The sequence below is a fragment of the Bactrocera dorsalis genome, chromosome 3 (assembly GCF_023373825.1).
Source record: "Bactrocera dorsalis isolate Fly_Bdor chromosome 3, ASM2337382v1, whole genome shotgun sequence".
In the NCBI taxonomy this organism is placed as follows: domain Eukaryota; kingdom Metazoa; phylum Arthropoda; class Insecta; order Diptera; family Tephritidae; genus Bactrocera; species Bactrocera dorsalis.
This window is the reverse complement of record NC_064305.1, coordinates 78,864,083-78,882,776: the sequence shown is the minus strand read 5'-3', so window position 1 is coordinate 78,882,776 and position 18,694 is coordinate 78,864,083. Positions and strand designations below refer to the sequence as shown.

The window sequence follows — 18,694 nt, the reverse complement described above, 5'->3', positions numbered from 1 at the left end:
TTAAAAATTATTAAAAATTGAAACAATTTTGTGAGTTGTTCTACTAGTACTTTATATAGTAAAACCTTTAAAAATAAGACCATGAGATATGTTACCAACATAATATTCCGTCGAACGATCCATCAACTGGAGATTATAAATGTTCAAACAGTTGTGCTTTTAGTTGTTATGAAACGAGTCATATTAACAAGGTAGCGATGGCTCGTTATCTGCGGCGAGCTTTCCTTAATTGTACGATCACTATTGACAAGTAAATTCCTAATTTTCTATTCAAAATATTCCAGTCTTCATGGCAATTATAAAATGATTGCGTGTTGTTGACATGTTTCGACAAAAACAATGGTTTATTTTGGAAATTTTTGAACATGTAAAATTGTAGACGATTATTTTGAAAAGTATTACAGGTCTTTCTATACAATTTAATCATTGATCTTTCATAATTTACAAAGATCTTCCTGGACTTTTAGCGGAGGTAAGTTTAGATCTATTCGTATCGCTGATCCTTGCACTAAAGGTAGCTATGTATCTCACTTAGACAACTATCAACGTTGGTTATTTTTGACACCCAAAAAATCCTAAAAATGTATCAATAGGTCCTTCTAGCTAGATGAAGCGTTTTGAGCTCAAATAATATCAGTTCCACCGGGTTCGCCGAAGTTAGGTCTACCAAGATATTTCAATATTCATCTGAGAAAAGAACCTGACACTACGGAAAAAAGTTAATGATTTAAAAGAATGTTATACAGAAAGACGAGCTTCATACAATGCTGCGTGTGCGATAATTGAAGAGTGTCTAGTCAGAACACAATTTTGTCAAAATTTACTTTGATAAGAGCAAGTAGTTGAGAGGACCTCTTACGATTCACTTCGGGCAAGACGGCTTACGTTGCGGCACAAGTTCTGGTTGTTGACCAGCGCTTGTCGAACCCATGCGATAGTCACTTCAAATAGATTATTAGCTTGGATATGACAACGATACGTTGAAGTTATAAATAATTGCAAGTGAGTGCAAAACTCTTAAGTGAAGAAGGCTTAAGTTGCTCTTCGGAATTTTTACCTAGCGAAGGTGAAAATATTTTGAAACGACTCGAAAAAATATCTTCAGATATGATTTAAGCTTTCACCAAGGAAGTAGACAGCGTTTAGACCTCTCCGTGTTATAGATTTGGTCACAGACTTGACTTGGCTTTATAACTTAACTTCTCATTTGTCAAACTTATTTTTTTAATCTTGTTAATGTGGAAATAGACTTTTGTCTACGCTTAATCAGACACCCACACAATCTTTAATTTGGACTCAAGATATCGGAGCTGACTTTTGAAGCCCTGTGTCTGTCACTCTCCCTCTTTCTCTCTCTATTTCTCTCCAGTTTACTATTACCGATATTGCTTTGATATCGAAGCTGCCTTTTGTAGTCCCGTTTCTGTCTCTCTCCCTCGCCCTCGCTCTCTTTCTCTTACTATCTGTCGCAGCTCTTTCGCAATTGACTAATATTGCCTTGATATTGCTTTGAGTCTACTGAAGTAATTATAAGTCTTCTGCTTAAATATTTAACATATACAGTAATTAACGCTTTTGTTGTTGTTGTCATTTTCAGAAAGTCCATATAATGAAATAAAAAAGTAATAATTTATTTCAGTTGCATATTTTTCAAATAAGTTTCTCCTTCACGGCAACAAAAACAAAACAATACATGGATTTGTGGTCAAATTACAGCTGCTTGTAACAGCAACAACAACGACAACACTAACAAATACAAAACAATGCCACATTAAATTAAAATCAAATTGTTGTTGTAACCGCGAAGAAGAGCCGAAATGTGCGGCCGGCAAAGGCGGCAGCAGCCAAGCGGGCGGCCTTTACCAGTACACATGCATATATATGAACTCATGTGCTTATACTATAAGTATATAAATGCATGTGTGTATGTGTGTCTGTGCATGTAAATGAGTAAATCTTCTGCTAGCCGCGGGATTTCACCTATTTGTCTTTCGGTTCGCCGATCGCGCGCTTCATTATCCGCTATTTAATTTTATTGAACCAAAGCGTTGAAGGCGAAGGTGAGGTGCAGCCACACAAAAACAAAAACAAAAACACCAGAAAAAACGCTAACATTGCAAGCGTAGTAAAAGCGCTCAGCGAAGTCCATGGCATAGTGGGAGCAGCAACAAAAAAAGGCGAACGCGAGTGGGGCGCATCAAATTTCTTTTTCGTTGACAAGAAAAATCGCCTAAAAACACAATAACAACAGATAAGCAAAAACTACGAAACTAAAATAAAATAAATAACAACAAAAAATGGAGCGAAAAAAGCGCTGAAAGTGCGCTCGCTGGCGGTATATTTATGCGCGCCGCTGAAATGTAGCGCGCGGTTGGCAGCCGTTGTCAGCCGGTTGATGCAACACTGCGCTGTGCATATGTTTGTGTATGTGTATGGGCGACAGAGTGTGCCACAGCATGCAAACCAGCTAGTTAGCAGCCAAAAACACGCTGCCAAGTTAATTAATTGGCATCAAGCAGAAGCGCGGCGATAAGCGCTCGAATTGGAGGCGGCTGCAGCATGAAAAAATTCCATTCTCTGCACTAACACTTACATAGATACAAATGTGTGTGTGTGTAGAGAGTGAAAAATTACAAAATTAAAAATGCAGATTTCTGGCAGCAACAACAATGAAAAAACAGTGGATTTATAAGCAAAGTTTATAAAAGAAAATTTTAAATAAAAAACTAAAAATAAAAAAAATGTAAATAAAAAATTTAAAAAAATTCCAAAAAAATCAATAAAAAAAATAAATGAAAAAAAAATTTAAAATATTAAAAAAATAAAAATTAATACAAAAAAATAAAAATTAATAAAAAAAAAAATAAACAAAAAAATTTAAACAAAAAAAAATATTAAAAAGAAACTCAGCCACTATCAAGTATAAAAATATAAGCCAGATTTTGTCACCACATAAGTTTCAAACATTTATGCACTTCTTCCAATAAACTGTTTGCTCTCATTTCACCTTCCTCCCGCGCTATGCCTAACACAAAAAAAAATTGATGTTGGGCTCGAAAGTGTGGCCGATGCGCTGAGCAGCGAGCGCTTAAACGAACTGCGCGCGGTACCATTGAACTTTAACGGAGGCGGCAACAACAATAATAAAAGCAACAGTAGTAAAGCACAGTTAAAAAAACGAAAAAGTCTAAAAAACAATAATAACAAAAAGCGGCTTAAATGCTAAAAAATCAGCTTAGAAAGCTGCAAGTAAACACACGCGCCGCCAGAGCTGCAAATCGTCGCTATTTGCCTCCACACAGTTTTCATATAAGCGTTGCTGCACTTACTACGATATGCATAAGCGCTTAGGCAAATGCCTTGATTAAGAGGCGCGTTGCGGGCGCTTGTGTTGTGCAGTCGAGTGCAAACGTTGTGCTTACCTTTGGAGGCTTTACAAGCACAAATGAAAAGAAAACGCTTACAAAACCAACAAATTTTTAAGAAATAATTCCAAAACAGCACTATAAGCCGTAAGTAAGGCAGAAAGCAATTTTTATTGCTGTTGTTGTTGCTGTTGCAGCGAAAAGTGGGTCAAATATCAACACTTGGCATTCTAATATTTAACTGCATTCCTCTCGCGCTCTGCTGCAGTTGAGGTTCCGCACTGGCATTGCTTGGCTGCTTAACCTTTCTGCTTTGCTCTTCATCGCTGATATGCGGCTACTTAACCCAATTCTGTCAAATACTCGAGGTTTGAGTTTTTTTTTTACCTCAATTGGAGTCTCGTATACTCATTTTTTTAATAAATAAATGCATTTTAAGGATTTTGAAATATTTCTTGGTGGTCCATATTTGCTGAGGTTGCACAGATCGCTGTTCCGAAAAAGATCTCATTTGTTTAATATAATACGCCCCTTCTCAAGTAATGCTAAATCATCAAGTTTATTTCTGTTAGGAAAAAAACTTTCCGTGAAATCAATTTGCCTCTCAGAGATGACCAAAAGAATTAAAACAGTTCTTAATTTATAGGATAACAACAAAAAACACATTTTCAAAGGAGAAAATAAGCTCAGCTAAACATATAAACAGAAACGTAAAAGTCAGTTTATATATATGTATTTACATATTATAGTTAGAAGGATGGAGTCATGTGTAGAACCTCATGCACGTGAGAAAAAATTCTCTAAGCGCCACTCACTTGGGTGGCCAGAAAGAAACGATTCTTTTACATATGGCTCAGGCTTCCGATATTAGACCAAGTAATCCAAAAAACATCATTATGAGGATCCCAACCGTCACGTAAAAAGACACCCCGATGAAGGAAAGAAAACTGCAGCTTCTGTAAACTCGGCTATGCCAATAAAGAAGAAGGAATTTAGGTTGGGTCCTGTTAGGTCGTTAGGGTTGATCCTAACCTTTGGATACCACTTGTGTATATGTTCGTCTTATGTGTTCCGCATAGATTCCTAAAAGGTTTGAAATACAACCAGATTCTCATAACTCGAAGCGCTTTAAGCCTGCGGGGTTCGACGAAGGTGTGTTCTACCGAGAGATTTCATCTCAGTACTGCAAAAATATGTTAAAATGATTCCACCTCGCCTTTTCTATACAACTTTGGCAATATTTTTCAATGAAATATTTAGGCCGCACTGAGTGAACATATTAATTGGTGGGTCCAGACAGAATGCCTACAATTGCGGAGTTATAGACTTTGCTATGAGCAAATAGTTAGGATGACCTACTACGATTCTCCCTAGGATAGAAAGATCACGCAGTTGTACTTCTACTTATCGGAAAACTAAAAACATTCTCAATGGAATGGAATTGTGGGAGTCCCCCAAGTTTTCATCGGCATCACATCTGCATTTCCCGCGATCCCACATTGAGCAAAGCGTCTATACAAGTCTTTGACTCGTTTTGAGCTGAGCTGTGTCGGCTATTGGAGTATACGCAGACCTCTTTAAAGGAAGCTGCACTTAGTAGTAGTATGTCTTCCGCTAAATAGATGGTAGTCACTTCCACTTGGAAGAGGCTACAGTGATCTGGTGGCTTGTATCTGAAATTGATTCAAAGATCCCAACAGAGGGCTCTACCTCCGACCCTCCCTCTAAACATGAATTCATTCGTAAAAAAACTAACTGCATCTCTTCTCCAGCGGCTACGTCCGCCTAAAAAAACCAGTTAAAGAATGCTTCTCAAAGTATGATAATTAGTATGTGGGAGCTATATCGACTCCAGACACCATCTGCTGTGCAAATGGTCAGAATATTGTTTATTCTCTCAAAAAACCAATCTAATTGATTGGAAAAGAAAATTATAAAAACATTTTGACTTCAGCGCCACCTGTGGGGTAGTATGTTTTCATCAGACGTGGAGTAATTCTAATATTTTTTACTGCAGTGTAAGCACGTACGAAGAAATTTGAATTATCGTCAGTTGAGCATCATTGAATTTGGCAAAGTGTAGAGCGCGCTTATTCTTTAGATTATTTTTTTACTACCTACTAAATTATATTATTCACTTATATTCAGATAATAAACCAATTCCGCTTTCATTCGATATTCGAAACATAAGATTTTTTTTGTTTTTTTTTTTTTTTTGTTTTTGCAATACCACAACCATTTGCGTCATCCTCCACACAACATGCCACTTCTGGCCATACATTTTGTGGTCAGCACGCATGCGCATGCGTCATGTCCAACGCAGCGTTCGACCCTTTTCCATCATTAACTCTGCGATTCTTTGGCAAACTTTTAACCTTGACAACAACAAAAAGTAACAAAAAACATTTAATGTTCACCACAAAACTTTAGGAAAAGAAAACACAGAATGACAGCCAACAGATTTCAATTCTACCTGCCTTTGGCTTGGCAGCCCGCAGACCAAGGATCAAGGCAAGACATCCGTCAAAAACATTTAAATGCTGCTCCGCTGCATATTTAAGGCTCGAAACGGAAATCGCTGACGCCAAACAAGGAGCGTAAACACAACAACAACAACAACGCAAGCAATAAACTTTCAGTTACATTTGCCACAAAATGTTGAAGTCTGCGCGTCACTTGCTGCTGCGGCCGCCGCGCATGTTGCGTGCCGTTGTTCGAAAGGCATCACAGCAAATGTCCAAAATTCCAGGCACAAGAAGCACTAAAGTGTCAAATTTATGCGACTGTTGTTGTACTGTCTTTTATTTTTTGCCAATATTTATATACTTTTATATTTATTTTTTACTTTTTATGTGTGTGTGTGTCTGAGTTTGATGGTAGTTAAAGTGGAATTTTCGTACGTTGTTCTTTTTTGTTTTCTTTTGACATTCTTCCTCTTCTTTTTTTCTTTTTGATACCATATTTCCTCTGTATTTTTTCTGATTATATATATATACTTGTATATATATACATATATACATATATACATACATCTGCCTTTTTTTGCTCACGAAAAGGAGCTTCCATTGAAAAAGTTTGCACCTGCGCATTTTTGTACCGCACAGGGGCTCCCGCTTGCCGATTTAGTGACGGCTCAAATGTCCAAGCGCATTTTTTATGCATTCTCACTTTTTGCTCAACTTATTTAATTTGCAAATTTTCACAAGCGCATTTTTACTCTTGCTTCGGTTGGCATTTTTAATGGTCGAACTCGTACTTTATGCTAAAATTGTGGCAGGAATTTGATAGCAACAGCTGTCGTTTGGAAGCCGTGTCTTGGAATTTTTATGGGTTTACAAACAAAAACGATTAAAAAAAATAAAAAAGAAACGAAAAATTAAAAAAAGACAAAAACTGACAATTAAAAAGACATTTAACTCCTTGAGGGGGAAATTATGAAAGATATTATATTATCGGCCGGATTATCCGTTCTGCTATAAATTAGCACTGGGGCTTACATTCTGATTTTTCAACTCTCAAGATGAGGGACGTATTCGAATTTCCAACGGTGTAACAAGCGATTTCATATATTTAAATTGGCCAATATAATATTTACATTTTTCAATCAGATATCAGGTTATTACAAATTAATGAAAATATTGTAAATACTGATTTCTTTTTAAAAATCGAATATTAGGCGGTTCTACACAACTCTGAATGCCCATTTCATTCTACAGTCGAATATTAAGCAGAATTACACATTATCCGTATAAATGGATAATCCGGATAATCGATTATTCGAACAGCGCCAACTCTACATATATAGATGATCACATCTAAGCTTAAAAAAAAGTAATATTTTCTCAAAAATGTTACAGCTAAATTTTAGCGTCCATTTTATTGACTTGCAGTATTAGATTAAACTCTGTTTTCATTATATGCTTTTTTATTGGGAATTAAATAGGTATTCATAGGGTATGGTGTAAATTACAAGTCAAAGCATTAAATACTGCTTAACTTAACGATCTACCTTGCTAAACTTTTTAATTCTTCCCTAAATGTGTATATGAGGTTCTTCTTCAAAAATCCGAATGCTCATTCAATAGCGTAAACAAAAATTAAACAGAATTATGCATTATCCGGATTTTATCCGTATCAGCGGATAACTCGGATAATGGATTATATGAACAGCGCATTAATATTAAACCGAATTACACATTATCCGTATAAATGGATAATCCGGATAATCGATTATTTGAACAGCGCCAACGCCACACATGTAGAAAATCACATTTAACCTTTAACTAAGGTAAACAAAAATTAAACGGAATTATGCATTATCCGGATTTTATCCGTATCAGCGGATAACTCGGATAATGGATTATATGAACAGCGCATTAATATTAAACCGAATTGCACATTATCCGGATTTTATCCATATCAACGGATAACTCTGATAATCGATTACTCGTAAAAAATATACTTTACATAAAGTAAATTTTTCACAAAAATATTGCAGCTAAACTTCAGAATTGATTTTATTGATTTGCAGTTTTACCTATACTTCGCTTTCATTACTTGCATTTTTTAGCTCTCAAATTCAATTGTTACAGAATCCAGAAGATATCACCAGAGTCCTTGGACTTCTTTTTCAACACTTATGTATATGGGCGTTGGAATCTTATCTCACCAAACATAATATAATTCATATATATTTTGACGTTTCCAAAAAATATTTTCTTAAAATTAGTATTTCGAATAAATTTAACGGCACTCACCTGTATTGAACCGGCGACCGAAGCGGAACTGAAGCTCGCATTGCTGGCATCCGATGAGGCAATAAATTGCTTGCGCAGCAAAAGACTGGTCGAAGTACTGCTATTACCACTAATACTAGTAGTGTTGTTGTTGCTTATGTTATTATTATTGTTGCTATTGTTGTTGGCGTGGAGGGTGGCATTCGTCGAGCCACCGCCAATGCTATTGGCCGGCGAACTTTTACCGCTGCCGTTGCTACTACCACCACTACTGTTGTTGTTGTTACTATTTGAATTTATTGTTGGTGCTGTTGTTGTTGGCGCGTTGTTGACATTTTTCAGCGTAGCGCCAGCACCACCGTTGCTGTTATTGTTATTATTACTCATATTACATGTGTTATTTTTGCTGTTGCTGCTGTTGTTGTTGTTTTGTAAATTTACATTATTTTTATTGTGTGGCAATTCTATGCCACTGTTATTGTTGCTGATACTATTTGTGTTGGTATTGAGAATATTGCTGGTGTTGCAAACACTATTTACACTTGCACTCATTTTGTGGTGATTTTTGTTGTTGTTGCTGTTATTACCACCACCACCACTGCCACTATGCGTAATATTATTATTGCAGTTGTTGTTGTTGAGGCTATTGACATTAAGACTGAAATTATGCAAATTATGATTAGTATTAATTGTTGTTGTTGGTTGTTGTTTTTGTTGTTGTATTATGTTATTGCTTAAGATTTGTGGCTGCTGCTGCAACTGGTCTTGCGGATTGTCAGCCATTTTTGTGACTTTTTTTGTGTACGTTATTGTTGTTGTTGTTCAGCTGTTGCTGTTGCTTGATTGTTGGCTGTTAAAAGGTAATATATTGTTGTTGTTGCTGCTGCTATTTTAAACACTATAATTCTAGACACTTGTTTATGTTGTGCCAGCACTACATGATTTATTTTTTGCTGTTGTTGCCACACTGCTGCACTTTGTGCACTCATGATTCTTCATGACACACTCACACATACATAAAAAACTTTCATATTTTCTGGTTTTGAAACTTTTATTTTCTTTTTTGGTGTTTTGTGTTTATTTGCTGCTATTGTGAAAATTTTCTTTGGTTTTTCACATTTTCTATTTTTCACTGTTTACTTCAATATTATTATTTTGACAATTTTCTTTCATTTCCCAAATTAAAATTTTTTTTTGAGATTTTTTTTTGAAAATTTTATACTTTCAAAAATTTTTTTCTTTGGAAGTTTTTTATTTTAAAATTTTTTTGAAATTTTTTATTTTATCATTCCTTTTTTTTAATTGGCTTTTCTTATTTTCGTTGTTTTTCACTCGTATCACTTCCGTCCGTTTAATTTGTTGTAATTGTTGTAATCACCTTAAGTGCTGTAACGAATAATCTGTTATTTATTTTAATTGCCGTCGCTGAGGAAGCTGTAATAGCGCACGTTTCGTGTCGCTGCGTGTGAAATTTCATTTCGTTTATTATTGTTTTTGTAGTGAAAAGATTTTCCGCTCTTTATTTTCCAGTATTAAAAATATTGTCGCGTGCGGCGACACGGCGACACCATTGTCAGCTGCCCGAAAGGCGGAAAGGTGCAACACGCATGCTTTATTACAAAAAAAAACACTATAAATAACAAAAACAACGAAATCGCTATAACGGTAATTTATAGTTTTTGAAAAAAACAAATCACATTTTTTACGAAGTCACCAAAAAAAAAATATTTATAATATTTTAAAAGTGTTTTTATTTACATTTTTTAAGTTCAATTTTTTTTATTTTTTTTTTCAAATTTAATAAAATTTATAATTTTTTTTTTATTTTATATATTTTTTTCAAATTTAATAAAATTTATAAAATTTTAAATTGTGCTAATTTAGTTAACTTTCTTTCACTTAATTTAAATGCTTGCTTCTAGGAAAGTAATTTTTTAATAATATGCTCTGTGATTTTTTTGAAAAATGATTTGTCTACTAGATGCCACTGGCGTCGATTTATTACAACAATGGTCAACGCTAACAATTTTCAAATTACTTGGCTCTTCAAACGATCATTAATAAGCTTCTGGATCTTGGAAACTCATAGTTCTACTCAAGAGCCACTCACTTTGAAAGTACATCGAACCTTAAAGTTTAGGCACTACGAAGATTGATAACATTTTTTATATTTTTTTAATATTTATTTGGTTTAAATATCGGCCAAATGTAGTCTTTTTTAAATTATTTCCTTTTTATAGTCAAAAATCTTATAATAATTATTCGGATCTTGAGATTTATTTAAAATTATTTTTTATTTATTTTTTTATATTTTTATATTATATTTTTTAAGGTTATTACTATGTTGTTGTATTTAATGATATTTTTTGTACCCTGAACTTAATATACCCTAAGTTTGTCAAGAAGTTTGTAACACCCAGAAGGAAGCGTCGGAGACCCTATATACTATATAACTACATAAATGATCGGTACGTTGAGCTGAGTCATTTAGCCATGTCCGTCTGTCTGTATATATACGAACTAGTCCCTCAGTTTTTAAGATATCCTTCTGCTCATTTGTCGGAACGGCTGATATCGGACCTCTATAGCATATAGCTGTCATACAAACTGAATGATCGGAAACAAATTCTTGTATGGAAATCTTTCACATTTGACACTGTATCATGCTTCTTACCGAACGAAATTTACTTCGGCGCATTGCCTTTTTTTATCAAAAGCAAAGTCATCCATTTTTTAAGAGCATTATTACTAGCGACGCGAAGTGTGTTGTTTACTGGAATGTAAAGCGCAAAAGAACCAGTTCAAAGCACTTCGAAAGACGATAGTCACCAAAAACAGGTTATGTTGTCTGTTTGGTGCAATTTTAAAGTGATCGCTTATTAGAAGCTTTTGCCCGTCAATATCACGAATAATTCTGAAGTTGTTGTGATCAATTGGACAAATTGAGTGATGTATTCATACCCATTAGGATAAAGCGAAGCCTCGTATTAGTTTGATAACCCGTCAAAAGCTTTGGCACCTTCTGACTTTTACTTGTTGTGTGCATGCATGTTCTGGTCTCGGCAAAATGTTTTGGATGAGAAAACCTTTAGCTCAAATTAGGACGTCAAAAATAGCTTGGATCAATTTTTTGTCAAGCATTTTGTGAGCGTTGAATATCTCTTGCCCAAAAATGAAAAAAATTATTGATTCCAAATGTAGAATATGTAATTTCATAAAATCAAAAAAAAAAAAATTCAAAACAAATCGTTTTTAAACTATACCAAAGAAACGAAATGACTTAGAGAACGACCCAATATATAGCAACGTCTTGAAACAGTACGAAAGTGTACCGTAAATGAATCACAGTTCGAATGCGAGTAAAAAGATTTTATCTACTAACAAATCGCTATCGCGAAGTCTTCAGTAAATATTTACTGGCTGTAATACGCAGTGTCAGGGTACTTTTGATTGTTTATCGAAAGAAAAAAATATTTTAGAGACGTTAAATTTTTTTCTACCATATTATCAAAAATTTATTAAATTTCTTAATTTAACTAAATAATTAAATACATATGTATTTTTCTTCATAAAAATAACAATTTATTTTTATTGATTTTTTGATTGCCCATGGAAATCATTTACCTACAGTTGTGTTCATGGAAATAGTAGTGCAATTGATCCTAACATTTAAAACGCTGTTTTGACATGTAAGAAGTTGCAAGTTGAAAAAGTGTGAAGTATTTTTTTAGAATGCACTTCTAAGAAACGGTAAAATTTTGAACGTTGTCAAAAATATTATGTTCATTGAAATAGTAGTGCTTGATGCGAATGGTTGATAAGTACTTTTGATTAATTTATTGACATTGCGGTACTACTTCTATTTTAAGACCAACGGGTCTGGCCAGGCATATTTTGTTTTTAAATGTTATTTAAATATATATAGAGTGTAACAAAACGACTTGCGCTTCCAGGTAGCTTCCTAGAATTTTATTGTCTATAGAATTCAGAAAAAAAAATTCAAGGATATCGTATCGAAAAGGACGAAAAAAGGATGTTATAATATTACACCTTAGTCGAGACCAATGGTGCTTGGCTAGACCCCATATGTTTTGTATGAAAATATATGAACTTTGGAATGTTTCTATCACTTCGCACGGTTAATTTATCTGTTTTCATGTTCATTACATGTCCAAATTGGTTGTATGTTTATCTAGGTCAAATACTTTAGCCGCTAGAGCGTTTTAAAGGTTAAGAAAAAATGTATTTTTCTCAAACTGTTACATTTTTTGTGAACGCTATTGCGACGCCCCTGGTAGAGATAGAGGGAAGGTTGAGGGCTTATACATTTCCTGAAAGCTCTTTAAATTACCCAACCGGTGCAATTTATTTGACCAACCTACGTCAAATACTTTAGCCGCTAGAGCGCTTTAAAGGTTAAGAAAAAATGTATTTTTTCTCAAATGTTAAATTTTTTGTGAACGCTTTTGCTACGCTAAGCGTGAACAAAGCGGTCAATTTGATTTCAATCAAATTGAGAGGTAAGAAATTTCAAAAATCTATATATATTGTACATATATGAGCGTAAATACAACACGTATTTCCATACAAATGTATGTAAACACATAGGGGCCTAGCCAAGCACCATTGGTCTCGACTAAGTGTATCAGACCGTTGGTCTCGACGAGGGTTAAGTTAAGAAATGAGGGAAAGACGTACAAGGAAATCGAAGAAATTATAGGATGCACTGCCACAATGATATATAACGCCATAAATTATGAACACAAAGCTGAAAATCGTAGTGGAAAAAGGAAGACTACAGCCAAGAAATATACTAAGAGACGTTATGTTACCATTTGCTAGCTGGGTTATGGGGATGTCAAAAGAGTTGTAGCAACAGCAAATCCAACAAGTAGAGTACACCTTTGGCAAGTGGTTAAACAGGCATGGACACAAATCCCGGAGAAGCGTTGTAAGGATCTTGTTGATTCTATGCCACGTCGATGTGCGGCAGTATTAAAAAATAAGGGATTTACTACTAAATACTAGAGTACAGACAATATGTAGCACAGGAAATATTATCTTCAAAAGGTATTTTTAAATTTTTTTACGTAATTGAAGTAAACACTACTATTTTAATGAACACACAAATTTTTAGGTATTTTCTTTAAATATGCTTTCGTGCGTAAAAACGAAATATTAAAAAAAAATGAGACTGTGAATATTCTTAACACTAATAATAAATACTTTTCTTACAACTTTTTATATGAATTTGTATCTTTTATTTGAGTTTAATGCTTCGAAAGTTAGGACCCACAGACACTACTATTTTCATGAACACAGCTGTATGTACACAAATAAATAAATTTGTATTCAATTAAAATTTTTTTTAAATATTTTTTTGTAATTTTTTGGCTTAATTTGTATATAAAGACCGACAAAATCAATTTATTTGCAACAACAAAATATACACAGCAATCTTTTCTTTTATTACTTTGCCTACAGCGACTTCCTTTTCCATCGTTTTTCTTATTATTATTATATAAATATGAGCTGCCGATTGACAAAATCAACAATCACGAAAATTACCAAAAAAAAAAACAAAAACAACATAACTAAGAAATGTGGCAATAACATAAAAATGGCAAAAAAGTTGGAAGCACGAAGTAAATTAAGCAAAAACATGCAGGAAATTAGTTACCGTTACTACTGCCAATATTATAATGCAGCATTCGTTAAAATCCACAATGCGACAACAACAAAGCGGTTACTTTTTATTATAACATTTATTTGTGGCAATTATTTGCATTTTTTATTTGCAACTAAATTTTTTCTTCAATTAATTGATTTACTTTGTTGAGTTTTTGGCAGTTGTTGCTGTTGTTTGTGATTTCTGTACTTTTTCTATTATTGAAGCGCATTGTTTTGTGCACTTTTACCGCCAAACAAGCATTTAATTGGATTTAATATTTTTAAAGAAATAATTTATTTTATCTATTTGTTGACTTTTCGCTGCTTTTTGTTCACATACTCATAGTGGTGAATCTTACATTTCCCTAAATGCCGCTTTCGCTATATTTATTTCATTACTTTTTGCTCATATTTCGCTTTTAATGCAATTATCCGATTTAATATTTCTCTTCACTTCAATTTAATGCAATGTGTATGCTAAGCTGAACACCGCGTTGTTGTTGTTGTTAACATTTGCTAATTGATTTTAACTGCGAAGGATTACTGTGCTGTGCATAAATACCATTTTATACCTTTAAATTTATGTATTGATTTAAATATTGTTGCACGGTTCATTGAATTCAGCAATAAATATTATTACCCATACGCCATGGCGCATCGACTGTGTGAAATAGAAAGTTGCCGGCTATTGAAAAGTTCAATACTCATTTGCTTATGTCTTTTATTATATATTTGTGTGAGCGTGTCGGCGGTGCATTGTAAATTGCATTTATTTTTTATTTATATAGAAATAAATTAATAACGAGCGTGTCTTTATAAGAAATCGCATTCATTCATATTCCCACAGTAACTAAGTGCCATGACATTGTCTACTACAGCATTGCTGTGACTGCAAGCTACCACAATTTATTGTTGCATTACTTCAGTTTATCATTGAATGATAATTGTCGGATTATAATACTTAAAAGCTTGAGTAATGGTCTAGAATTAATAATTTTTCTTAGAAAATATTATTTATAGAAGACATTATTACTGGCTGTTCATACAAACATACATAAGTGTGTGAACTATGACTAATGAAAATGGTAATCGGAAGTTATTATTTTTAATATTTTATCATTATTGCTGGTGGATATTTCATATCTTTTACTATAAATAAATAGTTATAAAGTATTAAAGTTTCCTACACCTGAGGGTTATTTGTAACACCATAAACTAATTGTTTGGACATAAGGTTATGTATAAATAAAAGATCAGGATTACGCGACGAATTGAATTTTGATTCATTGTATGTCCATTCTTTGAAGCTGTAACTCCATTAAAAATGTAGATATTTTGAGAAAATACGTATTCTTTTCTCATAAGAAATTTGGTACTGTAGATGGACTAAATCAGCTTATTGCCACGCTCAAAAAATACTTTTAACTCAAAATCTCTAAAAGTCCAAAACTAGACACTAAATTATGATTCAAAACTGTAATTTAGATTCTTCTATAAACATTTTTTAAAAGTACTTGTCGCCACGTCGGCTGGTTAATGCGATATATTCCAAACTGCTGAAGATAAATCAATCAGCTTGCCGACAAAAATTTCCTTCAACTTTTCTTCAAACACTGTGAATATGGTTAGAAATAGAAACGCTCACTCCCCTATATATATTGAAAACTATTAAAAGTGCGATAACTCTCTGAACAAGCCCAGATGGTAGGGAAGGTATTTTTTGGGTCAGGTGTAAAAATTGAACCGCCCACCTTTATATGAAATTCTATATCTCAGGAACTACTGTGGCAATCTCAAGCATAGTGTATGAGGTTATTCAAATGTTTCCAAACACAGATTCTATCTGATTCTTTTACTTTAATTTATGAAAATCAAACATCACTGAAGTAACCAGAATAAAACTTTCCTCAAATAGTGCCCTCAAGGTATTTCATGTTACGTCCAAAAATCGCCGAAATTCAACTTTTGTCTTTTCAGTAGCCCAGGCAACAAATATGTTGACCCCGGTGCATATAAAGTTGAAATTCGGAGAGAAAATATTGTTGATGATCCTTGTGCCAAAAGTCGGTAGAATCGATCAATACTTCCCTCAGCATCCATATACCAAATATAAATATTTTCCAGCTTCAGGTTGACTTTATACCGTATACATCATCCAATCGTAAGAAACCTTAATGCAATGCAGAAAGGATCTAATTCTAATAGCAAGATATCCACTTGCCTAAAATGGATGAAAACAGGGCAATACTCCTTCTAGTCTCCATGTACTAAATAAATGGATTTTTCAATTTCCGGTATAAAGTGAACCTTATATATTGGTCAATCTATTACTCTCTGTCTCTTAAATAAATTCAAAGAGCGTCTATTTGTAGCAATGATATGTCGTAAGTCAAAAACTGGATAAAATCGGATTAAAACATCTCATATTATAAGAATTTACCAGTTGTCTTATGTAAAAATTGAATAGCGTGCATTGATAAAATTCTTATTTTTGGAAGAAAAAGAAATTTACAAACGAATGCTAAAAGTGTATATATTGTATAATGATTGCTCACCCACAATTAGAACAGTAGAAATATGGGTGGCTGAATATAAAGGGACCACCTTAAAGACGATCCATGTGAAGGTCGTCCAAAAAGCGCATCAATACCAGAAATCATATATATATAAGATACGGTTTTGGAAGATCGTCGATTGACTGAGAGAGATTTAGTAGAGGCTCTACACATCTCATTAGGCAGTGTGAGCCATATTTTAATTGAAAATTTGGGTTTCAGGAAGCTGTGTGCACAATGTGTCCGCATTGGTTAACAATGGAATAAAAATATTTCGAATTTTTCAGCAACAGTCGGAGTGTTTTAAAAATGATAAAGTGGATTTTGTGTTCGATTCATAGCTATATATGAAACTTTGGTCTATCACCATGATCCTGAATTGAAACAAGAGGCTAAAGAGTGGTGTGAACCAGGTTGTTCGGCTTCGTAACGAGTTGGTGTCCGGAAATAGGCCAAGAAGGTTATGGCATAAATTGTTTGGGATGCGAGAGGAATTTTGTTTGTTTGAAGTTTGTTTCAAACTGGGAAAGCAATTAATTGTGTATATTACTACAACCCTTTGGACTAGTTGAAGGAAAAAATTAGTGAAAAAATACCCGGTTTGCAGAATAAAAAGAATCCTTTTTCTTCAGGACAATGCAACGTGTCACAAGAACGTTTTGACAACAGCTAAAATCCATTAAGTAAAGTTCGAATTGTTTGAGCATCCACCTTATACACCAGATTTGACTCGAATCGACTTCCATTCGTTTCCAGAACTAAAAAAAATTATGCGTGGCGAGCGTTTTTCAAATGAAGAGGTCATAACGGCTGTTGAAACGTATTTTGCAGACCTTCCGGATTCTTCAGGAATGGGATTCACAGATTAGACGATCGTTGGAGCTATTGTATTAATGTTTTGGGAATAATAACATGTATTTTGAATCATAAAATTGTGTTTGTCTTATCAAACGACAAAACTTATTGAACAGCGTATAATGATTTTTCATTAGTCTAGAATAGAAATGGGATTTGCCAACCTTTGGTTGAGGTTTTCCTCATAGACCCCGTTTATTAAACTTAATTTTGATTGAGTTTGTACCACATATATCTGATTTGAGTTATTTAAGTTGAATTGTTTCGCAACATTATCGTATTTACAACAACATTGGGTTGATACTAAAGACGTTACTTAATACTTGCAAGAGTAGATATAACATGTTTGGTTAGCTCTTCCTTACTGATTTATTTTAACTTCTTATTTTTGAGTAAATTAGTTTTTGGAAATTAAAAAAAAAATTACACTTTTTAATGTCAATTAACTTTAGTTATTACTAAGCAAATTCATTTATATCTCATTTTATATATTTTCCACAAAATCGTCTTCTATAAACAATTTTATAATTACTCATATATGCACATAAGTATTTATTTATGTATGTATTTATATATGTGTATATATGTCCCCATTTACGCAAATACTTCGTCATATATGTATGTAAAAGTATACGATTATTTATTCACACGAAAATTTCTCACCGTTGCGTCGCGCCTCATTAGTTCCGACATTTAAAGCCGCCAACACGCTGGAATGCAAAGAAAACAAAACCAAATTAAAAGCTTAATAAAATAAATATTAAATAACTTTTTATCAATTTTGCTTTTACGCAAACTTCTTACGACTAAAACAACAACAAACTTATGCTATTGCTTAAAGTCTTAAATATTTATAAGCCAACCGATGAGCGTTTTTCGGCGCTCGCCGGCAAAGAAAGCATAAAAATGCGGTTTTGATGAATTAATACAACATTTGTTGTTGTTGTTTTTATTTTAATTATTGCTGAATAGACGTTGTATTACAACGAAAATCGTTATTAAAAAGTGAAATAAGACAATATTAACAACTTTAGACGCACAGCGTGAAGTTGGCTGCCAAAAGGGTAGACGCTAAAGCGGCGCTGATTACTAATACGAAAATAGAAATAGAAACAAATTGAAGTAGAAAAAAAATTGAAATAGAAAAAAAGAAACTAGAAAAAGTGAAACAAATGCAAATCGCTTGCATAACATTGACCCAAACGACAAATCGAAAATGGAATCGGAATTGGAATTGGAAGCAGCGGCAAAAAAGAGAAACCAAATGAATTGTGAGTGTATGTGGTATTAGATGCTAGGGGGGGAAATATACATAAATGATATATACAAACAAAAAAAAACCGTTAACTGCAGTTGCAGCGAGGCTATAATACCCTTTATTATATGGTATAAAAAGAACTTTATTTTCATTTTAAGCAGTCAGTTTGTATGGTAGCTATATGCTATAGTGGTCCGACCTAAACTATTTTTATGGAAATTGTAGGGTTGTCTTGAAAAATAATTCCACTGGAAT

The 18,694-nt window shown here is 33.6% G+C and overlaps 1 protein-coding gene across 7 annotated transcripts in view; it reads right to left on the bottom strand.

Moving 5' to 3' along the window:
* The window catches only part of LOC105229934 (protein Shroom), a 329,015-nt gene that overhangs the window by 273,404 nt on the left and 36,917 nt on the right, over window positions 1-18,694 (bottom strand). For 4 of the 7 annotated variants that reach the window (XM_049453495.1, XM_049453496.1, XM_049453498.1 and 1 more), the window contains exon 2: window positions 8,123-8,759. In XM_049453495.1, coding sequence (XP_049309452.1) covers window positions 8,123-8,653 — 531 coding nt within the window. In that variant the 5' untranslated portion in view covers window positions 8,654-8,759. Of the gene's footprint in view, window positions 1-8,122; window positions 9,712-18,694 lie in introns of all 7 variants that reach the window. The other 3 variants (XM_049453494.1, XM_049453493.1, XM_049453492.1) reach the window with 2 other exon arrangements.